General features: G+C 38.7%; 1 protein-coding gene across 1 annotated transcript; it reads left to right on the top strand.

Moving 5' to 3' along the window:
* The first annotated feature begins 221 nt into the window (after nt 1-221).
* Nucleotides 222-27747, top strand: STEAP4 (STEAP4 metalloreductase). The gene is made up of 5 exons (XM_055421034.2): nt 222-377; nt 19409-19866; nt 20491-21018; nt 22281-22445; nt 24495-27747. The coding sequence occupies exons 2-5, from the start codon at nt 19411-19413 to the stop codon at nt 24756-24758; spliced, it is 1413 nt and encodes a 470-aa protein (XP_055277009.2). The 5' UTR covers nt 222-377; nt 19409-19410; the 3' UTR covers nt 24759-27747.
* The last annotated feature ends 248 nt before the right edge of the window (nt 27748-27995 follow it).

The following is a 27995-nucleotide window of genomic DNA, read 5'->3' as shown; positions in this document are numbered from 1 at the left end:
CCTCCTCAGCCTCTCCAAGCCTCTATCTGCCTGGGATGCACAAGATCTCAAAGGGTCTGGGAAAAATCCTTTAAAAACTTCACTGGCCCGAGATCAGTGTCAACATCTGCAGCAACAGCAGCAGTGGCAGCACCGGAATTTCTGGTCCTCCCAGCTGTCTGGGATTCCCAGCTTGAACTCTTCCTGGAAGCGCTTTCTTCACCTCTTCTCTTGCGCAATCTACCGAGCCCTCCCTCCGCTCTCGCGCTTCTTAAACCGAGTGTGGCTAGACGCCGGTGCACAGAGCACCGAGCAGCGTCCCCTCCCAGCCTGGCCCTCGCTGCGCCCTGCAGCAGCGGCGCTGGACCACAGCCGCTTCGGAAGCACCTCTCCTGCAGGTGGGTCATGTTGCTGCCGGCCTACGCCTGTTAGCTTTCGCCACAGGGCTCCCCTCCCTTATCAGCTTCTGCCCACCTCGAATCCCTGCTTCCACGACTCCGCTCCGCAAACCTGCTCGCCCTGGGAAGAAGGTGCAAGACCACCCAAGGGTGTGGCGGGATGAGTTAAGCAATTCAGCAAGCGGCTTGCTTCCAGGAGTTTTCTCTCTTGCTTCCTCCGGGTGCAGAGGAGCCCTAAGAAGGAAGACTTAGGGCTTTGGACTCCTCTCTGTATCTTACTTCTAGATAAAGGCAATTTCAGATCTGAGTACATTTTCTGGCCAAGAGCTGAAAATGCGTCCTGAGATTTGCAACTGCTTCCATCCTTGATCTTTAGCAATTGTTTTTCCAGAGAAATACTGCTTTGGAATGTAATCGATGTGAAGAGTAAATAAAACCTTTGGTTCCCTGTTTGTCCAGAGGCAGCTGGAAGGTACTTACCCCCTCTGGATAGTAATTTTAACACTTTCTTTAGAAGATGACTGGTCTAAAGGAAAGGCAACTGGATTCAGAATAGGGCAGGGGTGGGACTGGAGAATTCTATTCTTAGTTCTAATTAGAAGTTCAACACCTCAGCCTCAGTTTCCACACAGTAAAATAAAACACTATTGGAGCAGAGTAGCCACAAAATCCACCTCTAACAAGGTAAAAACCCATGACTAAAGATGCTTGCAGGTTTGAAATACATTGAAAAGTTCATCAATGATACACGTGTAACTAAGAAATTTATTTCTTCATAATAATGCACATTTCACTTTTTTAGGGAAACTACCCAGTTGTGGAAAGAGTCTTTTTCTACTGAATATCTTGGACTTGCACCACTTTTATCATTCAGAGAATACTCTCAGCTTTCCAAACCAATTCTTCAGCCTTGCTGTGTGAGAATGTCCTATTCCGTATAAATGACAGTCATATAAATGTCACTCACATGAAAGAGCATTTTTTTTCTGATACAGTAGGTGTAATTTTATAAAATGGCACATTTATTTGAAGCAGTAACTTTTTTGAGATATGGGCTTTTGCAAGGCCCCGAGTTTTTCAGAATGCTGTGATTTAGCATGGTATCAAATTCTGCCTGCCTGTATTCCACCTGCATGGCAAACACCGCCACCCTAGAAAACAGGATGAAGCACTCCTTATTTATCAGGCTTGGTGGTTGTAAAGTAAATGGAACATGTGTATGGAGAAATTGGGTCATGGCACTCTCTCCATCCAGCAATGTTTATGGTGTTGCTGAAGTTCATGCAGCAACCTGAGGTTCAGAAACCAGCCTGTTCAAGGGCTGACCCCTAACTTGAGAATGATTTCCAGATGTCTGCCTTTCTTAAGCTTGCTAACTGTTGTTAGAAGTAACCAAATAAATTTTTATAAACTTGTGCTTAAATTGAAAACCCTGAGCCTTGTTCTGAACAGTTTTAAGAAAAATAGATTCATTTATCATAGAATTTCAAAATTGAAGAACACTTGAGCAGTCACTCCACATTTCCTCAAGGACCACCCCGCATCATGCTACCATTATTCATGACATTATTAAAAGGGCCTAAATTCTCTTCTTTAAAGTTTCCTGAGTAGCTGATTCTGAAGTCATCCTCAGAAACACATTCAGTGTTTCATGATCCTCACCACCCAGTTTTCTTTGGAAGTCATTTGGATCTTTGTTAACTGCTATTTCAAAATTGTTTCCTTTTAAAATCTTAACAAAGTTAATCAGCTGCTAGCAGGAAAAAAAACAAATACAATCACTTTTCAAACTTGAAGACTCGCCAGGGCACCTTGTAGATTTCCTCTGGATTATCCTCTGAAAAAGTGAAAAACTTTTTTTAAAGTGTTAGTCACTCAGTCATGTTCAACTGTTTGCTACCCTGTGGACTGTAGTGTCAGGCTCCTCTGGCCATGGAATTCTCCAGGCAAGAAAAGTGGAGTGGGTAACCATTCTCTTCTCCAGGGGACCTTCCCCACCCAGGGATCGAACCTAGGTCTCCTGCATAGAAGGCAGATTCTTTACCATCTAAGCGACCAAGGAAAAAGTGAAAATTAGTCACTCAGTAATGTCTGACTCTTTGCTACTTTATGGACTGTAGCCTGTCAGGCTCTTCTGCCCATGTAATTCTGCATGCAAGAGTACTAGAGTGGGTTGCCATTTCCTTCTCCAGGGGATCTTCCTGACCCAGGGATTGAAACCTGTCTCCTGCATTGCATGCAGATTCTTTACTATCTGAGCCACCAGGGAGAGAGGTCAATTTTTAAGTGTCTGCAACTACATTTACCTATAAGTCATACTAGGACATGCTGTGGATAGTGAAGTTTCTGTGTGGGATTTTTTTTTTTAATTACAATTAGGCCAGAAGTAATAAACTTTACAAGGCCTCTGAAGTCACCTGTTTGACTACTTTTGTACATCCTTCTGTGCTTTGTACATCCAAAGAGAACAGGTCATTAGTTAACTATGAGGACAGTTAAATATGAAGAGTTCCACATTGCATGATATTCCCACCTACCATGATATTTTAAATGACTTTTGGGTCATTTCCAAAATGACTTTAATTAACACTTGTTATTTTATTGAGAAAAATCAGGACTGCAAGGAATGAAGCTAATAACTAAAGGATAACTAATGCTGAAAACAATGCATGATAAGAAACCATATTTGGCCAACATACTTAAGCAGTTTGTTCTTACCAAAGTCTTATGGAAAAAGGATCAAAGAGTGTTTGCACTGTTTGAAGATCATCTTTCAGAAATACATCACTGCAAAAAGATATGCAATGTTCTATTCAAAGAAGCATTTCCACCCTAATTAACCAGGCAGGACATGATATCCTAATCTGAATGTTTCTCCACAATATTCTAGAAGAGTGTTGTCTGTCATGTGTAAAGAAGCCTTACCATACTGAATTTTGATGGCTGCGTATTTTTGAAGTTATTTTGAGAGACGTATGTTACTTTTAAATGTAGATTATATGATCAGTCTTCATGTCAGGATGAAGTTCACTTTTCATCTTATAAGGAAGGCAAATGTATGCAAAGGATAATTTTGAAAAGTCAGGAACTATAATTCTGAATACAAAGAAATTTAAGAGGTAACTTAATATAACTATATAGCATACCTCTTGGGGAGGGGGATATCAGAACACATACTAGACCATCGCTTTTGCCTTAGCTCCAAATAAATTGAGGGAAAATAATGGCATCAAGCACAGAGCCAAGTGTTCCAATCAGATTTTCACTGGCGATGGCTCAATAACTGAGAAGAATCAGAATAGGAGAACGTGGCTAATGGGCCACACTGATCACACATCTTTCATATATACATCTCAGTTTATAAGGCGTGGAAATAGCTTTGAGCCCAAATAAAGCAGTGGCTGCAACAGTTATGCACAGACTTTGGTAAGCTTTCTTGTTCTGCTTCCCAGGCAGATTAGCACCCTTCTCTGTACATTCAATGTCTTCACATAATGTTTAACAGCAGTTTGATTATGTGTCTATATCTTCCCCAAGACAGGAGCCCCATGAGGACAAGAACATAGTTTATCACTTTACCCCTTTTATGTAGCACAGTGCCTTGCACAGAGAGGTTGTTCAATAAATCTGTCAAAAACATGCAGTGTTTTTGTGTATCAACACATTGTTTTAGTGTATCAAGACATTGCTGATACACTAATTTTTATTTTTGAAAGATGCTAATAATTATGGACATAGGAGGTTATATGCACAGATACCTTCTGTGCTGTATTAGTTAAGAGGTTCAAAGTGTTCAGATTTCAACTACCTGCCCTTTGGGAAGAAGCATGAGATTGCTTTATACTCTACCATACATATAAAGTAAGTAGTGGAAATTACTCTGCTTTTTTAAAAGAATAAATAAATTGTAGGGACCTTGATATTTCTTCTAATTAACCTTAATTTAATAACCCTATTATGTTGCTATCCTGGGTAAGATTCATAATAAATTTGTAACTATAATACTTTGGAGTTTAATTCATTTTAAAGAGTAACATAATGCAATTAATGCATTTAACTGAGGTCATGAAAGTTGGAATATTGAATTTTTAAAGGTTTTAATTAGTTTAACTTAAATAAAATACTTGAGCCTTTCTTTTAATACCTGAAGGCATGGCATAAGAAATGAAGCCTACTGATTAGCTAAAAAGAACTAAGTTACATCAAATCATTCTTATTGTAGAAATGGCTATTTCTTTTCCAGTACCCAAGTATTGCTATTAAAGTGGTTTATTCATTGTATTCAATTGCCCTGACATAGCAGTATGGAATATGGGAGCCACTTGAAGAGAAAGCAATCAGTAAGTTTGTAAATGATACATTGCAGCTAATAATGTTTATCATAAACTAAGATTCCTAAACTCCTTTTTTTAAAAAAATGCATGTCTGAAAAATTCAAAAATATGTTTCTGGGAATGATGATACACAAAGAGGTCCCTGTATCTATCTTCCTAAGGGAGCCAAGAGTCGAGCAGTATCAAACTTATAGCCCAAATTGTGTTAACTCCAGGTGTGGGGTCAGAGAAGGCAATGGCATCCCACTCTAGTACTCTTGCCTGGAAAATCCCATGGACAGAGGAGCCTGGAAGGCTGCAGTCCATGGGGTCGCTAAGAGTCACACACGAATGAGCGACTTCACTTTCACTTTTCACTTTCATGCATTGTAGAAGGAAATGGCAACCCACTCCAGTATTCTTGCCTGGGGAATCCCAGGGATGGGGGAGCCTGGTGGGCTGCTGTCTATGGGGTCGCACAGAGTCGGACACGACTGAAGCGACTTAGCAGCAGCAGCAGCAGCATGTGTAGGGTTTAAAGGGCCTGGGACCTTTGGTGGGGTAGAGGGACCCACATGGATTCTGTTTTCATTAAGAACCTATGAGCCTGAGCCTCCCTAGAAGAAGGGGAGAAGCTCTAAGGAAAGAGATTTTAAGGCTTAAAGTCCAGAGTCAGGATTGAGAAAGTGTATCATCCTGTCAGTCCAGACATTTTCCCATTTCCATGGTCCCAGGCAGAGTCTTGAAGAGAAGAAGATGAGAGACAGAGAAAGAGCCTGTGTGTGCCAGTAAATGACTCTCTAAGGAAAAAAGATATCTTAAGTAGGAGCACTTGCTGATTTCTATGGCGTGAAACCTCCAAAGCTGGCTGATTTGAAACTTTGAGCTGGCAAGCCTGCTTCAGCAACACCACACCACACCACTAAAAAGGGCCGCGATTAAAAATCTAGGAATTAAAAAGGAGGAGCTGTTTCACTAAAATATATTTATCAACCAGCAGTGCTCTCAGGCTTGTATATCAGAGTATAACATGAGAAGGGGGAATGAGTTTCAATAGCACTTTCTCTCCTGGGGTAAGAAATGGAGCAGCTGCAAGGCCAGATCATTCCATACAGCTCAAGCTCATGGGGTCTTGGCAAATATTAAAGGTACTCTGTCCATTGGGAATCTTTGCCTCCAAAGCCAAATTAAAACTGAAATAAAATGGTACCCAAAAGAAGATGAAGGATACTATATAAAGGACATATAAAGCACCCCCAGGAGATTTCTAAACATTGTAAGGAGATGCTTTGAAGCAGATTGGAGTTACACCATCAGCAGGGTTAAAGGGAGAGGGGGAAACAGGATCAGATCCACAGGTTGGCAGTAATCAATATTCAGATAATTCCTAGTGGCCTCAAGGTGAGGATAAATGACTATTTATAGAAAATTTATTTAAACAAAGTTAATTCTGAAATGATCGAATAAGTTCCTAAATGTTTCTGACTACAGCAATCCTAGAAAAGCAAAATCCACTAGTTGACACTAAATATTAAGTGGGTTTTTGCAATCACCAAGTTAACCAATAAGCAAATGCTCAGGTATTAATGAAAGGTACAAGTCAAATGCCACCAAGTCAGTGAGATAGATTTTTCCTGATGGTGAATTGAGGTGAACGACAGATCTATAAGAAGTTGCTCAGAATTTAGTATGTAAACAGAGGTCAAGGTAAATTAACTTAGACACAACTGAACCCCTGACCTTTCTGTCATGAACCCCAGTTTTAATCAAATGAACTAACCAGCCTAGATAGGGGCTAATGAACCTACATGATAAAATTCTTAGTCAGGGAATCATAAAACAATCTTCATTTATCTTGACAGATGCAACTGAGATCTAAATGTGAAAACACATATTAGAAAGATCTTTAATTGGATCAGAATTTCACCAAAGAACTAATATTAAAAATAAAGTTTCATCTAAAGTATAATTCAAATAGGTAATACAGAGAGGTGTCACATTGCTCTTCTGATAATGCATTGGATGGTAGTGAAATGCTACTGACAGAATCATGTTAGCTATACAACATGTCATAGTTAGTTTTACTTACTAGCAATCCACGTGGATATTTATCCCTATAGAACATCAACGTAAAAGTTTTATATTTAGTTATGTTCTTGTTACCTGATCAAGTTGTGCAACTTGATTAGTTTCCTTTTGTGTCATTCTATTAGATAGCATAAAAACTAATCATCAGTAAATTAGGGTGCTAGGAGATATGTAACATTTTCTCCCAAAACAATTAAAATAATTAGTTTTTTAGCAACCAACCTGCAGTGGTTTCTTTATTTAGACTAAATGCTTTAGATGACAGATTTATGTTGCTGCTGCTGCTGCTGCTGCTAAGTCACTTCAGTCGTGTCCAACTCTGTGTGACCCCATAGACAGAAGCCCAACAGGCTCCCCCGTCTCTGGGATTCTCCAGGCAAGAACACTGGAGTGGGTTGCCATTTCCTTCTCCAATGTGTGAAAGTGAAAAGTGAAAGTGAGGTCAGTCAGTCACGTCTGACCCTTAGCGACCCCACAGACTGCAGCCTACCAGGCTCCTCCATCCATGGGATTTTCTAGGCAAGAGTACTGGAGTGGCTTGCCATTGCCTTCTCCGCAGATTTATGTTAGTCTATAGCTATTACTAACAAAGCTACTTCTAACTACAAGGCTAAAATAAGAAATGTACTATTATATTTTCAAATAACATATATAGACTGAGGATTAAACTGTCAAAAATTAGAAAACTCCATTGATTATGGGCACATTACTTTTTTTATAAATGACAATCAATGGTCTTTTTAAATCAAGGTCTTCTGCTTTTGCTACAATAATATAGAACTGTTGGTAAAAGAATATGTACTTAAATGCAAGCATGCTTGCTCTCCCTAAAGAGCCTTGATCTCATTAAATATAGAAATAGATCAGTGAATAAATAGGATGGGTTCATGTATTATTGTAAGGCTTTTCTTAAAAATATTTTTTGACCATTTTTTGCTTTCCAGTTATCCCTGGGATATATTAAAACAAATGCTCTGAATCACAGGAAGGCTGGACTAGTTACAAAACTCCCTCCTGCCCCTATGCCTGGTAATGAAAGGAAATATTTGATTGATGGGCTTCAGCTCATTACAAATATGTTGTCAAGTCACGTAGGGCTTTCAGAGTGAAATTCAGAAGGAATAATAAAACAGAAAGAAGGACTAAGAAGAATCCCTGTTTACAGGCATCAAATTAAAATGAAAAATCCTGCCACAGCAAATGGAGTTTTAAAGTGTTATTTGTATTCTGACTCTCTGGGAGGTGCCAAGCCAGATCACTGGACTTGCAAACAGTAACCCTGAAGGAGGGGAGATGGGTGTCTGGAGAGGATAATGTAGGAGGAATTCAAAACCTTGTGTGAAAACTCAGTTCAGAATTCAAAGCTGAATTCTCAAAGGGAGACAGGGACAGAATGTCTTTAATACTGGCTTCATCCAAATGAAGGATGTTGTACGGCACCAAAGGAGAGGAATAACTGTAGTAGATTCATGGCTGGATTTGATCAAATTATAACTTGGGCTCATGGAAGACAACTCATTAAAGTTTCCTTAAGGGAGTTACAGAGCAAAGCCTACCAAGTGTTGTCTCTGGCATCCCTTGATCCTCTCCCTTGGGGTGCCTGAACACCCTTAAGTTACCATAAAAATAGGAATTCTAGGTTATCAATTATACCCAGCCAATTATTACTTAGAGGAAGAAATTTTAAAGCAAGTGAAATGTTTCTGCAGCCCCTTATAAGCTCATCCATAGCCTGTTCTCCCTCTGCCTTTTCCCTGCCCACCATCTCTTTCCAGTGGTTCTCAGCTCTGGATGCTCTTGAGAACTCATCTGTTTGGTTTTTATTTTTACAAAAATAATAGATTCCTGGGCCCAATCTCAGAACAATTGATTCAGAATCTCAGGAGGTGGTACCTGAGCATTTAATAGCATTGATTTTTTTAAGTATAAGCATTTAAAATATGCAAATTTTGTAATTCTGTCTCGACATTTCCAAACAAGATATTCAGATAGCAAATAAACAAATGAAGAAGTCCGTACCATGGACGGAATACTAAAAATGAACAAACTATTTGCACAAACTATTTACACATGTACCAACTTGGATTGATCTTAAGGGCATTATGCAAAGTGAAAAAAAAAAAAGCAAAAGCCAATTTGAAAATGTTTCCTTTTGTGTGGTTTCACTTACATAAAATTCTCAAAATGATAAAATTACAGAGTAAAGATTAATGACTTTCAGAGGTGGGGGAGGTGGCAGAGAGGGGGTCAAGTATGACTAAAAGGGGGTCAAGTATGACTAAAAGGGGGTAGTAATGGGATAGCTCTGCTTGCTTGCAATAGTGGCCACATGAAACTACATGCGAGATAAAACAGCACAGAGCAGCACAGGCAATGTGCTAGTGTCAGCTCTCCAGTTTTGATGTTGTCCTCTAGCTGTGTAAAAGGTAAGTGTTGGAGGAAATGGTAAAGTATGCACAAGAACCTCTTGTACTATCTTTAAACTTCCTGTGAATCTATCATCGCTCCCAATAAAAAGGTTTCTTTCCTAATATCATTGATTTGTTAAATATAATCATTTAAAATATGAAATTTTTGTATCCTGTTTGGATATTTCCAAATTCTTAATACTCTAGAATCCTCTAAAACTGACTACATGACCAACATCAGTGCCCCCTCATCACAGACACATAGGTGTGCGCGCGTGCACACACACACACACACACACATTCATGCTTCTTAGTGGTGGCTTCTCCCATGGCCCTTACAGTTGTCTCTGCCACCTTTGCATCTGCATCACTGGTTGCCAATTCCTGATGTATATAAACACTCTTGTGGGTTTGCTTTACCTGTCCTGGCCTCCCTCTATGGGAAATGCTTCCGGGGGGGGCAAAGTGAAGTCACTCAGTCGTATCCAACTCTTCGCAGTCCCATGGACTGTAGCATGCCAGGCTTCTCCATCTGTGGGATTTGCCAGGCAAGAATACTGGAGTGGGTTGCCATTTCCTTCTCCAGGGGATCTTCCCGACCCAGGGATTGAACCTGGGTCTTGCGCACTGCAGGCCGACTCTTTACCATCTGAGCCACCAGGGAAGCCAAAACCTGGAGATTTTCCAAACCAGGGGATAGTCTTGTTTTCCTTCCCGTTATGTAACTGAGGTTTGCAAAGAGCTGAAGGAAGGAGAATACTATGCCATAATTTAGCCATAACTAGGTTACCCCAACTTTCCCTTAATAACTCTGCTTCCTGTTTACCACCTTCCTTATTTTCTTTATTCCCTCCATCCTATATCTGTGAATAAAAGAGGACTAGGAAAGTATTTTTTTGTTTGATTTTTTCCCCAAGTCTTTAAACAAGAAGCCTTACTACCTCCATAAATCCATGTTTATAAGTGGGAGTTATTTTGAGTTACAAAGTCTAAAATGGATATAACTTCCTTCTTTACCTAGTACTTCCTGTAAAATACACCCTTAACGAGATCTCCCTTGTGGTTTACAGTATGCGTACATCTCATTTTCATGAACTCCTATCAACAGGTTATTTTTTTCAAGAATGTGGAATCAAATTCTTCCAGAAAATTAATTAACATTTTATTTTTTACATCTATTTTATCATCCTAGTTATGGTAACCTTAGGTCTGATCATTTTTCTTATATCATAAAAACATAATAATAATAATAAAAATATTGTATTACCCTGGGTTGATTTGCAAGCAGAGCCTGTGATGAAGGTTTGCATGCAGATAGTTTATTACAGAAGCAATTGCAAGGAGAAGGAATGAGGGGCAAGGGGCTTAAAACAGGGAACAAGGGAAAGACAGGACAAGAGCCCAATAAGTTGGCCACTGTTACAGATGAGTGAGGGCTTCCCAGGTGATGCTAGTGGTAAGAACCCACATGCCAATGCAGGAAACATAAGAGATTCAGGTTTGATCCCTGGGTCAGGAAGATTCCCTGGAGGAGGAAATGGCAACCCACTCAATGCAGTACTCTTGCCTGGAGAATGCCCATGAACAGAGGAGCTGGGCAGGCTATAACCCATGGGGTTGCAAAGAGTCAGACATGACTGAGGCCACTTAGCACACACACAGATGAGTGGTGCTCTATTGCTCTGGGACTTCTAGAATTGCGCTGGGACTTCCAAAGAAGCCTTATGAAATGTGTCAGAACTGTGTTCCAGACAATGAAAAGGGAAGCCCTTATCCACAAAGTCCTGTCCCCCACTGGCCTCTGATGGGGCCATGGGTTGTACATGTCTGAGTACCAAAGAGGTACAGGTTTCAGAGAAGCCCAGAATAAAGATCAAGAGATAAAAGATTTAAAGCCCCAAAGTGAGCTTCTATTAGGCAGTGGAAACAGAGCAGAGCTCAGTTATTGCCCAGTGACTAGAAATAGAACTAGGAGAATTTGAAGTGAAACTCAAGATGTGTGCAACACAATTATCAACCTTAAAACTTCTATAACTTAATACAGAGTGACTAACTGCCCAATGGAATAACTATATTTCTTTCTATTAACTCCATCAGTGATATTTTAATATCTCCTTATTGTTTCTGTATCTTCAATTTGCCCAGGGATGTCTCTGAAGATTTAAGAGTGAAAATAAATTTTAATGGTTGGGGTAACAGCCCAAGTGTGTTATATTGGATTTCCAGCTGCATTTTAAGAGGGAAATATTAAAATGTGAAAGAATTACAAATGAGGGAAATTCATACTTGAGCTGTTTTTACATCTATGTTTTGATAAATTCTTATGTGCTGAAGCCATTTCATACATGGTTTTACTTATAAGAAATAAGTGGGGAAAGGGCTTTCCAGGTGGCTCAGTGGTAAAGAATCCACCTGCAATGTAGGAGATGCAGTTTCGATTCCTGGGTCAGGAAGATCCCCTGGAGAAGGAAATACCAACCCACTCCAGTATGCACACCTGGGAAATCCTACGGACAAAGGAGCCTGGTGGGCTATAGTCCATGGGGTCATAAAAGAGACACAACTTTGAGACTAAATAACAAGTGGGGAAAACAGAAGTTTCTTAAAAATTACTGAATGTTATTTCAAATAAATTTGATATATTTCCAGTAATCACACTTATAGAAGTATAATGAACCTTTAATTTATAGAATTTACATAAATACTACATTAATTAGATATTTAATAGATTTACTAATAAGATTCCAACCAGTTCATCCTAAAGGAGATCAGTCCTGGGAGTTCATTGGAAGGACTGATGTTGAAGTTGAAACTCCAATACTTTGGCCACCTAATGCGAAGAGCTGATTCATTTGAAAAGACCCTGATGCTAGGAAAGATTGAGGGCAGGAGGAAAAGCTGACAACGGAGGATGAGATGGTTGGATGGCATCACTGACTCAATGGACATGGGTTTGGGTGGACTCCAGGAGTTGGTGATGGACAGGAAGGCCTGGCGTTCTGCGATTCATGGGGTCACAAAGAGTTGGACATGACTGAGCAGCTGAACTGAATTAAATTCAGTTCAGTTCAGTTCAGTTCAGTCACTCAGTCGTGTCTGACTCTCTGCGACCCCATGAATCACTGCACGCCAGGCCTCCCTGTCCATCACCAACTCCTGGAGTTCATTCAAACTCATGTCCACAGAGTCGGTGATGCCATCCAGCCATCTCATTCTCCGTCGTCCCCTTCTCCTCACACCCCCAACCTTTCCCAGCATCAGAGTCTTTTCCAGTGAGTCAACTCGTCGCATGAGGTGGCCAAAGTATTGCAGTTTCAGCTTTAGCATCAGTCCCTCCAATGAACATCCAGGATTGATCTCCTTTAGAATGGACTGGTTGGATCTCCTTGCAGTATAAGGGACTCTCAAGAGTCTTCTCCAACACCACAGTTCAAAAGCATCAATTCTTTGGCGATCAGCCTTCTTCACAGTCCAGCTCTCACATCCATACATGACCACGGGAAAAACCATTGCCTTGACTAGACGGACCTTGGTTGGCAAAGTAATGTCTCTGCTTTTTAATATACTATCAAGGTTGGTCATAACTTTCCTTCCAAGGAGCAAGCATCTCTTAATTTCATGGCTGCAATCAGCATCTCCAGTGATTTTGGAGCCCAAAAAAACAAAGTCTGACACTGTTTCCACTGTTTTTCCATCTATTTCCCATGAAGTGATGGGACCAGATGCCATGATCTTTGCTTTCTGAATGTTGAGCTTCAAACCAACCTTTTCACTCTCCTCTTTCACTTTCATCAAGAGGCTTTTGAGTTCCTCTTCACTTTCTGCCATAAGGGTAGTGTCATCTGCATATAGATTAAATTACAGCATATTAAATATTATCTTAAGAATGGTCAGCTTATTGAGTACTTATCACGTCTCAAGAATTGTTCTAGGATACATTAATTCACCTGGCCCTTAAAATGTCTCTAAAGTAGGTACCATAGAGCTCTCATTTCAAATATAACGTAACTGAAATACAAAGAGCTTTAGTAATTTGCCCAAGGTCACACACTAGTAAATAGAGAACAAAATACTAGTGTAATGTAATTAACATCTTCAGTGTATTTATGATTATGAGAGTTCAGAATAGATGAATGTTGGGGCCACATGATCAAAATAAAGTCTGGACTCTCTCTCTCTGCAGTGATTCAGTTCAGTCCAGTTCAGTCGCTCAGTCGTGTCCGACTCTTTGCGACCCCACGAATCACAGCACGCCAGGCCTCCCTGTCCATCACCAACTCCCAGAGTTCACTCAAACTCATGTCCATCGAGTTGGTGATGCCATCCAGCCATCTCATTTTCTGTCGTCCCCATCTCCTCCCGCCCCCAATCCCTCCCAGCATCAGAGTCTTTTCCAGTGAGTCAACTCGTCACATGAGGTGGCCAAAGTATTGGAGTTTCAGCTTTAGCATCAGTCCTTCAAATGAACACCCAGGATTGATCTCCTTTAGAATGGACTGGTTGGATCTCCTTGCAGTCCAAGGGACTCTCAAGAGTCTTCTCCAGCACCACAGTTCAAAAGCATCAATTCTTTGGCGATCAGCTTTCTTCACAGTCCAACTCTCACATCCATACATGACCACGGGAAAAACCATAGCCTTGACTAGATGGACCTTGGTTGGCAAAGTAATGTCTCTGCTTTTTAATATGCTATCTAGGTTGGTCATAACTTTCCTTCCAAGGAGCAAGCATCTTTTAATTTCATGGCTGAAATCAGCATCTGCAGTGATTTTGGAGCCCCAAAAAATAAAGTCTGACACTGTTTCCACTGTTTCCCCATCTATTTCCCATGAAGTGATGGGACCAGATGCCATGATCTTTGTTTTCTGAATGTTGAGCTTCAAGCCAAACTTTTCACTCTTCTCTTTCACTTTCATCAAGAGGCTTCTTAGTTCCTCTTCACTTTCTGCCATAAGGGTGGTGTCATCTGCATATCTGAGGTTATTGATATTTCTCCCGGCAATCTTGACTCCAGCTTGTGCTTCTTCCAGCCCAGCGTTCCTCATGATGTACTTTGCATAGAAGTTAAATAAGCAGGGAGACAATATACAACCTTCACGTACTCCTTTTCCTATTTGGAACCAGTCTGTTGTTCCATGTCCAGTTCTAACTGTTGCTTCCTGACCTGCATACAAGTTTCTCAAGAGGCAGGTCAGGTGGTCTGGTATTCCCATCTCTTTCAGAATTTTCCACAGTTTATTGTGATCCACACAGTCGAAGGCTTTGGCATAGTTAATGAAGCAGAAATAGATGTTTTTCTGGAACTCTCTTGCTTTCTCCATGATCCAGCGGATGTTGGCAATTTGATCTCTGGTGCCTCTGCCTTTTCTAAAACCTGCTTGAGCATCTGGAAGTTCACAGTTCACATATTGCTGAAGCCTGGCTTGGAGAATTTTGAGCATGGCTTTACTAGCGTGTGAGATGAGTGCAATTGTGCGGTAGTTTGAGCATTCTTTGGCATTGCCTTTCTTTGGAATTGGAATGAATACTGACCTTTTCCAGTCCTGTGGCCACTGCTGAGTTTTCCAAATTTGCTGGCATATTGAGTGTAGCACTTTCACAGCATCATCGTTCAGGATTTGAAATAGCTCAACTGGAATTCCATCACCTCCACTAGCTTTGTTCGTAGTGATGCTCTCTAAGGCCCACTTGACTTCACATTCCAAGATGTATGGCTCCAGGTGAGTGATCATGCCATCGTGATTATCTTGGTCGTGAAGATCTTTTTTGTACAGTTCTTCTGTGTATTTTGCCAACTTTTCTTAATATCTTCTGCTTCTGTTAGGTCCATACCATTTCTGTCCTTTATAGAGCCCATCTTTGCATAAAATGTTCCCTTGGTATCTCTAATTTTCTTGAAGAGATCTCTTGTTATTCCTATTCTGTTGTTTTCCTCTATTTCTTTGCATTGATCGCTGAGGAAGGCTTTCTTATCTGTCCTTGCTACTCTTTGGATATCTGCATTCAGATGCTTATATCTTTCCTTTTCTCCTTTGCCTTTGGTTTCTCTTCTTTTCACAGCTATTTGTAAGGCCTCCTCAGACAACCATCTTGCTTTTTTGCATTTCTTTTCCATGGGGATGGTCTTGGTCCCTGTCTCTTGTACAATGTCACGAACCTCTGTCCATAGTTCATCAGGCACCCTATCTATCAGATCTAGTCCCTTAAATCTATTTCTTACTTCCACTGTATAATCATAAGTTTATACTATGCAATGGTTAAGATGATCCAAATGAGAATACGTCAATAAAGACATCATCCATCTCACTGCAGGACACCAGCAACTTTGTCAAATTTGTATTTTGTTTGCAAATGTTCATTCCAATATAAAAGAGAGAAAAATAATATATTAGGACAAATAACGAAAAAAAGTGATAGGACAGACAGGCACACTGGCATTCTTTCAATACACTTACAAACCAGTTCCACAAAGGAAAAAATTAAGGCATGATTCAGCAGTTTGAGGGTTTGAGTTATTACAACCAATTGTTAACTGATTAGAAATATAAATTGCTACACTAGTTTGCATCTGAAGATTCTGCTAAGAGTTTTTCAAAGGCATAGCTGTGTTTCCATATGAAATGCTCTGATCATCTCCAGGTGCTTTCCCATATAGTCACACCCTTCTCTGATACAGTTCAGGATATCAGTCATCGGCTAGTTTATAAAATGATTCAGTTGTTGTGGTTAATTCAATTATTCAAAGAGTTTCTGTGGAAGTATAGAAAAGTCTTGTATATCTTGTCCCTTTTGTCTATAACTTCCGACTACTTATAAAAATCTGAATGACCTGCCTGTAATACAGATATTAATACACACCTTCAGATAAGCTCAGGTAAGAATTCCTTTTTTCTAATTTGAAAAGATACATGCATTCCCATAGAAGCACTATTTATGATAGATAACACCTTAAAACCTAAATGTCCATTAAGAGATGAATAGATAAAGAAACATTGTATATATAAAAACTGGAATATTAGCCAGTCATAAAAAAAGAATGAAATAATTTAATTTGGATGCACTGAATTAAAGAAACAATGAAAAAAAAAAGAATTTAATAATGCAACATGGATGGACCTGCATGCTAATTCGCTTCAAAGGGGTCCAACTGTTTTCCACCCTATGGACCGTAGCTGGCCAGGCTCCCCTGATCATGGGATTCTCCAAGCAAGAATACTGGAGTCGGCTGCCATGCACTCCTCCAGGGGATCTTCCTGACCAGAGATCAAACTCACATCTCTTATGTCTCTGGCATTGTCAGGCAAGTTCTTTACCACAAGCACCACCTAGGAAGACCCCAAAGTAATTTAGACAAAGACAAACGTCATATGGTATCACTTACATGTGAAATCTTTTAAAAATGATATTAATAAACTTATTTACAAAAAAGAAAAAGACTCACAGGTGTAGAAAACAAAATGGATGGTTATCAAAGCAGAGGGGTGGTAGGGAGGGGAGATAAATTAGGAGTTTGGGATTAACATATAAACACTAATATATATACAAAATAGATAAACAAGGACTGACTATATAGCACAAGGAACTATATTCAACATCTTGTAAGAACCTATAATGGAAAAGAATATGAAAAAGAATACACACACACATACATATTTGCTATACCCTGAAACTAACACAACATTGGAAAAAAAAACAAACAAGAACAAAACAATTCAGGTACTTTCCATAGGCTAAAATGAAAAGGGCAAATTTCTGAACTTCTTTTAAAAAGGTGAAAGCTTCATATGCTCTGCAATCTGCATGAAATTCACTATGTCGGAAGTGAATAGTGATTAGGTCTGGTTTGAAATTCCACATCAAATTCATGGAGTTTTACTTTAAATCCATTTGGGTGACAGAAGTAATGTCCTTAATACCTCCCCTCCACCACCAACTTCTCTCTCTTTACTCCTCCCTTCCTCCCAGCGTTCACTCTATTCTCATTCAGCTTCCTCTTCATCATGCACCTCTCACTGTGCCTGACACACAGAGCAAACTGCAGCTTACAAGTCCAGCGATTCACCCCTCCAATATCATCCCACAAATATTTATCAAAAAGTGCCTGGTCCATCACAGTCAGTGCTCTTTTTAGCACTGAGGATGCATCACTGAACACAAGAGATTACCACCCATTGCCCCATAAAAAAAGATTAACTAAAAGCTTACACTATACACTAAATATTGGGAAGAGAATTTTTTTGAGAAAATTCACTATCGAAATAAGAAATAATATTCTTTGAAAATGGAGAGAGTATTCTAGATGATTTTATTAAATCATAAAAACTTCAAGAAGTTTTATTTGATTTATTATTAATTTAAATTTCAAAATCTTAAAAAGCAACACAGTCAGATGGTTTATAACTTTATATCAGTTTAGTTTTGCCCTGCATTTCTTTTACACTGGGTAAGATTAAGAAATGTTTTACTATATTGAAGTCATAAAGCTTATAACCTTTCCCCTCTAAGGTTATAAAATAATTCTCCATGGCCTCTTACAGTTCTATTATAGGTCCATTTCTTAAAAAAGAAATACATTTCAATCCTTAATATATTTTAAATTTACCTTGGGGAAGAGTGTGAGTATAGATTAAACTTTTTCTTCCAATTGGTTATTTAGTTGTCACAATATTAGCTACTGAATAAGCCACCTTTTCTACATCGACTTGAGATGCTCATCTTTATCATATAAATTTAGGTTCATTTCTGATTTTTTTTTTACTCTATTCCACTGAACATGTGTTATCCCTGTGACAGCAGCATGATATTTTAGATTTAAAATATTTAATAGAACTGGTCCTCTATTTATTAGAATAGAACTAGCCCACTTTTCAGAATGTATAGATTAAACGAGAGAAAACTGACATGTTTGTGAAGCTGAGGCTACCCACCCAGAGACATCTGTACATTTCCATTTACATGAATTTTCTGAGTCTTAGAGGAATTTTAAATTTTTCTTCATTTGGATCTTGTACATATCTTGTGTGTGTGCATGCTCAGTCGCCAAGTCATGTCTGACTCTTTATGACACCACAGACTTTAGCCCACCAGGCTCCTCTGTCCATGGGATTTCCCAGGCAAGAACACTAGAGAGGGTTGCCATTTCCTTCTCCAGGATATCCTCCTGTATCTTAAGTTCATTCTTAAATACTATGTCTATTTTGTTGCAGCCATAAATAGGGCCTTTTCTTCTATTAAATCTTCAAATTGGTTTATTTTTCTCATATGAGAAAAGTATTGATATTAATTGAGTGCCCAGACAAGATATTGAATTGCTTTTATGTGTACAGCACTTTTTCAATTGACTGTTGAGTTTTCCAAGACTATAGTTTGATTGTCTACAACCCCTTTTGAATCACTATACCTCTAATTTCTTTCTCTAGTACAATTGTGTTAGCCAGAATCCAAACAATAATATAGGATATATATGTTTATCTGGCTTATGACTTTATTAGGAATATTTCTAGTAATTCTCTTTAAAGTATGAAACTGGATTTTAGGTTGAGAAAGATACTTTGTATGTTAAGGAAATATCTATTTGTAGATATTCTTTTTTAAATAAAAATAAAGAAAAACTGTCAAATTTTAATGTAGGTCCACTTAGCATACATAAAATGGTTATATTTTTCTCTTTAATCTTCTAATATGGTATATTCTATTAATAGATTTTCTAATATTGAATGTATAGAAAGAATCTTTACATTTTTAGAATAATCCTATCAGATCCAAGTGCACTGTCTCTTAACAGGCTACCAGATACTGTTGATTAATTTGGGATTTTGCATCACTAAACATAAATAAGTTGGTCTATAGTTTCCATATTAGTGCATTCTTTGTCAGATTTTGCTCTTGAGAACTTCAGGAACTCAATAATGTAAGTACTAATGTAATAATGTAAGTACTCAATAAAGCAGTATCATTGTGATACACATCCACAGTTTAAGACCGCAACTGGTAAATGTCTTGGGTTTTTACTGCATTTCTTTATCCAATACAAGATTTTTTTAAATAAGACATATGAGAATATATGAGACAGTTTTTACTCCTTCCAAACTTTGTAGGGAATGTGCTTGAGATAATTCATCAGAAGATTCAAACATCACTCAATCACTGTTTCCTTGATATAATTTTCATTCCTTTTTACCAGAACATTCATATTTTGTTTGGGTATTTGATTATCTTTCAGTTATGGAGAAAATTTCTACAGATGCATTTCCTCTCACTATGCATTCTTCAGAAAAGCAAGAAACTGTATGCATTTTTGGAACTGGAGATTTTGGAAGATCACTGGGACTTAAAATGCTCCAGTGTGGTTATTCTATTGTTTTTGGAAGTCGAACCCCCCGGATGTCCAGCCTGCTGCCCAGTGGTGCAGAGATCATGAGCTACTTTGATGCAGCCCAGAAATCTGACATCATAATCATAACAATACACAGGGAACATTATGATTTTCTCACAGAATTAACCGAGGTTCTCAATGGGAAAATATTGGTCGACGTCAGCAACAACCTCAAAATCAATCAGTATCCAGAGTCAAATGCAGAGTACCTTGCTCAGTTGGTGCCGGGAACCCACGTGGTAAAAGCATTTAACACCATCTCAGCCTGGGCTCTCCAGTCAGGGGCACTGGATGCAAGTCGGCAGGTAAGGTTACAAGATAGATTTACACTCCATCTTTAAAAAGTAAATGTCTTAATATGCACTTACCTCAAAGATTCCAAAACATAATTCCAAAAGAAAATATTTTATTTTGCTAATATGTGCCATGAATAGCTTTCTTGGGTTTGACGAAGTAGGGTAACCAATTGTAGTAATTTATTTCCCATTATCTATACCCTGAGCTTTCAGCTTGATAGAACCCAATGGTGTCAACCTCTAGAGGCCTCCTGTCAGTACTAGAAAATAATACCATTAAATTGTTGATGGATATTCTTTCCACTCCCATTACTTTGTATGAAATAGGTTCCATTTATTCATCAAGATTAAAAGCAATCTGTAAGTGATATGGCACCCACAAATACAGGAGAGAACTCAAGTTGTCTGTACTCCAGAAAACCAAGTCTAATCATATCAATGCCATATGGCTAAAGCCACTCTCAACTTAAAATCCTGGTACTTAACTATCCAACATACATGTGCAAGTCTAAATCATTATCTCCTTAAAAATGTTCACTCTACCGCCTTATTTCAGAAGCAGTTAACTACTATATAACACCATCCTCCATTACTAAAGAAAGAATAAATACAAAATTAATTATTTTAACCCAGGTATTTATCTGTGGAAATGACAGCAAAGCCAAGCAAAGAGTGATGGATGTCGTTCGTAGTCTTGGACTTACTCCATTGGATAAAGGATCTCTGGTGGCAGCCAATGAAATTGAAAACTACCCGCTACAACTATTTCCAATGTGGAAGTTCCCCTTCTATTTGTCTGCTGTTCTGTGTGTCTTCTTCTTTTTCTACTGTGTAATAAGAGACGTAATCTACCCTTATGTTTATGAAAAAAGAGACAGGACATTCCGTCTGCCTATTTCTATTCCAAATCGTGTCTTTCCAATAGCAGCACTCACACTGCTCGCCTTGGTTTACCTCCCTGGTGTTATTGCTGCCATTCTGCAGCTGTACCGAGGTACAAAATACCGCCGATTCCCAGACTGGCTTGACCACTGGATGCTTTGCAGAAAACAGCTTGGCTTGATAGCACTGGGATTTGCCTTCCTTCATGTCCTCTACACACTTGTGATCCCTATTCGTTATTATGTACGATGGACATGGAACAACAGAACCGTTACCCAGGTAAATCTCTATTCACTTGTATTCTCCTATTTTTAAATCAAAGAGCAATCTTGCTACCTCATATTCCATTTCATAAATATAGAAAATCACTCTTCTAAATATCTTTATTTTTTAAAGCAGCTACAATTAGACAGTTCATGTTTGTCTTGGGGAGTTTATTGTTTTACTTTGGTTTTTTAACAAATCCTGTTGAAATCTCATATAACTATCGAAGAGTCAAAGTTAGATTCCCAGGTTCACTTGGATCCATATCTGTATTCTCAGGATTCACTGGTACACAGATGTGAGGGCTCAGGAAAACCTAATGAACCTACTTGAGTTACTTCCACAAATGGAAGCCAAAATTTAAAGTCTATTTTTATGCATGCTACTTTCTTTTGGAAGTCAAAATCAACCATCTTATAAGTGAAGGGGCTTCATATCCAAACATGAATCAGAGAAATGTAAACAAATTTACAAAAGGGTGTTTATAACTCTGTTAATGTTTGCCTTGTGGGATGCCATCCTCAATGACTAGAAAACTAAACAATTCTGAGCAAATGTCAAAAACTATATTCTTCACAGTCAAATATTCAGACAGAATCAGCTCGGGGAGTCTTAAAGCAGTCCCAGAGAAAGTTCTATACATCAGTTCTGGTTTGGAAATAATTGGTTTTGATCAATCCTACTGCAGTCTCAAAGTTTATTAGTCAACAACTCATTGATGGTGTATCTGTGGGATTTCTCTACATTATTTCCGTAACAAATGCATAGCATGTCCTTGGGTAATAGTCATGTTACAGGGGTCAGATTTCTCTCAAGATGTGTTACAACAGACCTGAAGCTACATTACAAAAAAAAACAGAAAAGAACTCAAACTTCATGTGTGTGAATAATCAGTATATAAAGCAGTAAAACAGAACCCTGATGTAATCATTTGAGAACATCGATTTTTGCTTGGGGAACAAGAAGCCATATGGTAAAGAAGGTTTAAGTAAATGTTCATTTTGTTTTAGGATTTACAGGGTCAATTAAAATTCTCTATACAATTTCTGGAGTCAGCTATCATAGTAAAGTCCTAATAGAATTAATTCCTTTTTCTATCAAAAGACATACTATCTAAGTATATTTTTCTAAATGTAATTATTTTCAGTGACTCTTCAGAAATGTTATACAACTTGCGTTGAGCAAAGAAATGATGCAGAGGTATTTTTTCATCACCTTAAAAGTTTGGGCAATTTGTAAAAAATGAAATTTTAAAAAATTGCTTCTAACTATTTTAGGCAATAACCAAGAAGGAAAATCCATTTAGTACCACTACCTCCTGGCTCAGTGATTCATATATCGCTTTGGGAATGCTCGGATTTTTCCTGTTTGTACTCTTGGGAATCACTTCCTTGCCATCAGTTAGCAACACGGTCAACTGGAGAGAGTTCCGGTTTGTCCAGGTAAAAGGACTTCATGATTCAATCTACTTTTTAGTGCAAAATGATTCTGAGTTTACAAATATTCTGATTTTTCTCTCATACCCACACAAATTTTAATTTTGCTCCATCAGTTCCCTAGCAATCACATAAAAATAGCAACTGAAACAAGCTCAGATTAGAAAAGCTAAACTCTGGAATCCAAAGGCAGATTCCATAACGGTTTGATTTAGCAGGACAAGATTCCTGACCACTCCCAGAGACACAGCAGAGACACAGCTAAGAGTACAGAGTGAAAAGTATCAACTACTGTTGAACCCTGTGTATGGAGATATACTAGGCTTAAGGTGGAAGGAAACCCAAACACAAAATTTCTACTTCTGAAAATCAACTTTAGAATATGGACTTATGGGTATAAAACTTTCTATGCTAGCCTGTCATCATACCAGATTCAGTGCTGGTCTGTAAGATGGAAAATCAGTGTTTCCATACATCAACCACCAGATATGTCATTAAAGGCAGTTAGTAACTAATCTTTTAGACCAGGGGTCTTCAAAGTGTGGCACCTGGACCACCAGCAGCAGCAGCATCACCTGGGATCATGTTAGATACAAATCCTCATGCCCCACCCCTACCAAACTGAATCAGAATCTCCGGAGGTATTGAGGCAGGAGTTAGATGGGCCCCAGGTTGAACAATTTCTCCCCTGTGGACGAAAACCCCATAATAGGAGAAACTCCATAAAAGCAGGATTTTGGAGGAGGTTGTGACCTGTCCAGATACCAAATTAAAGAAAAAAACACATTCTTCGGTCTTGAAGTTAAGGAGACCTCCCCCATGATACATGCACAGAAAGGCTTGTTGGAGATAAAAAAGGGAGGGGGTTACACCTCATAGTAAGTGATGTCAACTATCCATGAGCCTCTTTACTATTCACTAGACTCCATCTTGGCAAAGAGATGAGCTTCCACACATGAAAGGATCCTGAGATCTACCAAATATGGCCTCAGGACCAAATAAATCAAAATGATTGGCCAAAGGAAACCTAGAAGAAATGACCCATGAAAGTAATTCAAACTGCCATGGAAGGGTGACTCAGAAACTCTCTCTCTGAGCCTACCCATGTGTCTACCCACACACACTATACTCTTTTCCTCCTAAAAACACTTTGCTTGCTTCACTACTTTTTGTCTTTGTGGGAATTCTTTTTGGCAAAACCAAAGAGTCAGGGTCTTGTCACTGACCACTGGTCTAGTGGCTAGGATTTGGTGCTCTCACCGCCTCGACCTGTCCTCAGTCTCTGGCTGGGAACTGAAGCCCAGCTTCAAGTCGCTGCAGGCCAAGGTCATCCGAGATCATCCAAGATCAATAAGGCCCAGCGGTTGGTTTGTTTTCACAAGCTCTCTGAGGCATATTCCTTAATGTATAACAGACCAGACCATTAGTAACGGAAGTCAGAATTGTACTTTATAGAACTGTTTGAATTCAAAAGTCTTACAGTTTCTCCCAGGGACCAAATGCAGTCAACATTTTCTCTTGTTTATACCTTTATTCAAGACATTAAGACAGAAATAAACATTGGGCTTTGTATGTATGTAGGCCTATACAACCAACCAAAAGTAAAGTTTGCTAACTGCTGTTTACTGTGATACAATTTAGCTAGTATCTGCTTTTAGTCAGCAACATACACTAATGTGGTATTTCTTGAGGACATACTGTGTTTTGTTCATCTCTGGCCTCCAGAAAAGATGATCCAGGAAGGAGTGTTACCATTGAAAGAGAAGGTACATTACTGATTCAAATGCAAAAGAATCTATTCCTGGGAACCTTTCTCACCCAGTTAGGTTAAGATGAAACCACCAGGTCATTTGTAAGCAGGCTTTTCTTTTTTTTTTTAAATGATACAATGATCATCCTGAAGGAGAGTTAATGTTTTCTTCAATTCTTGGCAGTGCTCTAAATACTACAGGTTTCAAAGGATTGTGGCTGTGACAAATAACCTTCACTGACTCACAGTATTTCATGTGAAAATGTAAACAGTGTTAATGTACATGATTTGTTTCTTGTTTATAGTCCAAACTGGGTTATTTGACCCTGATCTTGTGCACAGCCCACACCTTGGTGTACGGCGGGAAGAAATTCCTCAACCCTTCGAACCTTGTGTGGTATCTCCCTTCAGCCTACGTGATTGCGCTGATCATCCCTTGCACAGTGCTGGTGATCAAGTTCATCCTTATCCTGCCATGTATAGACAAGACCCTTATGCGGATCCGCCAGGGTTGGGAAAGGAACCCGAAATACTCAGAATCGGCATTGAATGGAAAAACTGATATTTAAAGCAAAGTTCAATTCACCTGGACTTCTTAACCATGGTGGTGCATGTTTAGAGAATAATTAGTGCAATGAAGAAAGTATTTTTCTCCCACCATAGGCTGAAGCTTGTGAACAGAGAAAGAAATCATGCCTGACTTTGAGAAATGGGACACCATTTAATCTCAGGTCCATGCTGAGTTACTGTTGGTCTGCCTCTCCTTTTTCTGGAGGTGGGGGGCTGAATCACCATTAGCTTTGTGGTTTCACAATAAGAAGCTTCTTTGCTGTGGGCAACATGCATGACCTAATGTCTTGCAAAATCCAGGGGAAGTATATGCAGTTTCCTTCTCTGGTTCAAGGGCTAAGTAGAGTGAAAAAGAAAATACTAAGATGGTGGCCACTGATAAGGGATTTATTAGATGTCTGAAAAAGAGGGCCAAGGAAGCAAAAGGAATGAGATTTTTATTCTGGCTTTTGGAAGTGCAAGTGATTATAAATATTGCCATGGTAAATTCTGAAGTTATGTGTGCTTTTTGACATTTTTTTACCAACCTGGATATGTAGTGTGGGGAATTATTTTATTAAACAATAAAAATTTCACAATAGATTAGAAATAATCATGGACTGGGTATATGCAAACTTATACAATTGTTGTAAGATCGTTCCTACACAAAGAAATAGGTATAAAAAAGATTGAGTTAAAAATGAGGGATATCCACTTGGATTTTCTCAATGTACCATAAGTGAAGAAGAGTTGATAAAAGCCCTTGTGCAAAAATTTCAAAAAAAAATTAAATAAATTCTATAAAGTTTGTACTGCATCAGGTTTACTATTATTTAGGTTTTGTGCTATGCTTTGTAAATAATATATTCCAAATTTGTTCAATATTAATCATCTATGAAATGAATTGCTAGTATAAAAAAGTAGCTTCTATAATTTATCATAGTTTGTTATAAATTTAAGCAGTGAAATTAAATGAATAATGAAAGTGTAAGTTGGACCAATACACAGATGAGAGAATTTTGAAGTCAGGCGGGAGAGGTGTGAGCAGCAGTTTGTAGTAGGAGACTTGGTTCTTTCTCAAGTCCTAGCGGGAAGGCAGGATGCTACTCTCTGCTTTTCTGTAATAATGATGCCATTTCCAAGATGATCTTCAGCAGGATTAGCCTTCCTGGCTCATATATCGAGCTGAGAGGAGTCTTATGTACGACCTTTCCTCAAGTCAAAATAACCAAAAGGCTTCGGATTTGACAATTTTCTGCCTGCCTCACACAGGCCATTTATTTTACTTTTTACTTTCACTATCATATATTCTATATGACATAATACAAAATGATTACAATATATTGAAACATTACCCACAATCCAGAATATTTTTCTACAAAACTTTTTGAAAATAGTTCTACCTATACTGTATATTCAATTGTGTATTCTTCCTTTTTCACTTAATATACTACGGCTTTGTTTGCTTACTTACATGCTATATGTATTGAATCAGTGGCTTCATGATATTACATCAAATATGCATTTTTTTACCACTGCACTAATTCAACATTTAAGTTATATCCATTTTTTACTAAAACAACATTTCAGAGGATACCTTAGCACTTATAACTTTAGTGTGCATTTTAAGTTACTTCTTCAGAATACTTGCAAAGAATTGGGATTAAAAATTAAAAAACATTGAATGTAATTGCCGAATTATTTCTGAAGTTAACACCATTGGCACCATATGAAGATGTTGGTTTCATTATACCCTTCAGTTCAGTTCAGTCGCTCAGTCATGTCTGACTCTTTGCGACCCCATGGACTGTAGCACACCAGGCTTCCCTGTCCATCACCAACTCTCAGAACTTACTCAAACTCATGTCCCTCAAGTCAGTGGTGCCATCCAACCATCTCATCCTCTGTTGTCCCCTTCTCCTGCCTTCAATCTTTCCCATTATACCTTTACAGATTTTGTTGTCGTTTTTTTTAATTTCAGTGCGTGTTAATGAGAAGACACCCAGAATATATGTTCCATTCATTTATCTTTGATCTACTCAAGGATTCAAAAAAGTTTGAGACTTTGAGCAGAGCTGTGCTGTGTGGTGAAGACCCCAGGGCATCAGTGAGAAAGACAGGGCAACTGTCACTACTCATTCATTCTATTTTATGCAAAATACCCAAGTGTTCTAGAGCTGGACATTGCCTTTTGGCTAGAGAATTGGTTATCTAAAGGTTAAGTACTATCCAGGCTAATCTAAAGGAAACCTTTGGGGTTAACCAGGTTCCTTTTTTGGTAAAAGAGTAATATTTTTACTGGCTATCTGGTTCATTACTAAGACTAGAAAATGCCACTCTTAGGTTAAATAAGGGGCTTCCCAGGTGGCTCAATGGGTAAAGAATCCGCTTGCAGTGCAGGAGACATAAGAGATGTGGGTTCAGTCGCTGGGTCAGGAAGATCCCCTGGGATTTAACATAGCAACTCACTCAAGCTTTAAAAAAAAAAGCTTACCTACAGTAAAAAGGATTCTGCTTTTATAATCTAGTAAAAAATGTTCTTCCTGGGTACTTTACAAAAAGCATCCAGGAAACCAGACATTCCAGGGCACCCCTGGTGTTTGGGCATCACAGTGCATTGCTGGGCATGACCCTCAGCCTCACCCACAAGGCTCCAAGCCCCACCAGTTGACCAGAGAAGCCAGTTCCCTCCTTTCACCCCTCCCAACATCCATTCCCAAGCCATCAAACCAATGTGCCCATCCTAACACAGCTGATTCCCCAGTTTCCTTAAGGTGGAAAAGAGTTTGAAACAGAAATAGGTGTGTTGTGTGAACTGTAATCCTTTTAACTGTTCCAAACTATTCTTCTACATTAAAAAGTCAGACTAAACTTCCTCACTCCTCATACGTTTCCTGTATTCGAGGAACATTTTTATTATATGATAGACCTTTTTTTGGTATGTATTCCCCATATTAAGGTATGACTGCTTTTGGAAATGTGTACTCATTAAACATTGTTTTAAATGTCTTTCTAGTTGTATAATCATTCTGGTGTTGACTCATCTGCATTCCAAAAAAAGTAACTTGAAGGTTTTGGATCACAGTAGTTCCAGCATCTGGAACTAAAATTAGTTCCTTTCAGGGATAAGGAAAAGGAAAGGAAGTACAGCGGTTGGAAAGCACGTTAGTAGAATTGCAGCTTCATGTGGTACATGCCTACGCTTGGCACATGACGTATTCCAACATCCAGCATGTTTCAGGTTTTACCCTCAGAGA

This window comes from Moschus berezovskii, chromosome 3, assembly GCF_049115385.1.
Source record: "Moschus berezovskii isolate FMDL1 chromosome 3, NW_MosBer_1.0, whole genome shotgun sequence".
NCBI classification, from domain to species: domain Eukaryota; kingdom Metazoa; phylum Chordata; class Mammalia; order Artiodactyla; family Moschidae; genus Moschus; species Moschus berezovskii.
Note: the sequence above shows the minus strand (reverse complement) of the source record. Positions and strands in the feature narration are given on the sequence as shown.

Excerpts from the sequence above, each read along its gene's own strand:
- STEAP4 (XM_055421034.2), top strand. The coding sequence starts at position 19,411 with ATGGAGAAAATTTCTACAGATGCATTTCCTCTCACTATGCATTCTTCA. Across the intron at positions 19,867-20,490 it reads CACTGGATGCAAGTCGGCAG|GTATTTATCTGTGGAAATGA; the intron begins GTAAGGTTACAA and ends ATTTTAACCCAG. Across the intron at positions 22,446-24,494 it reads GAGAGTTCCGGTTTGTCCAG|TCCAAACTGGGTTATTTGAC; the intron begins GTAAAAGGACTT and ends TCTTGTTTATAG.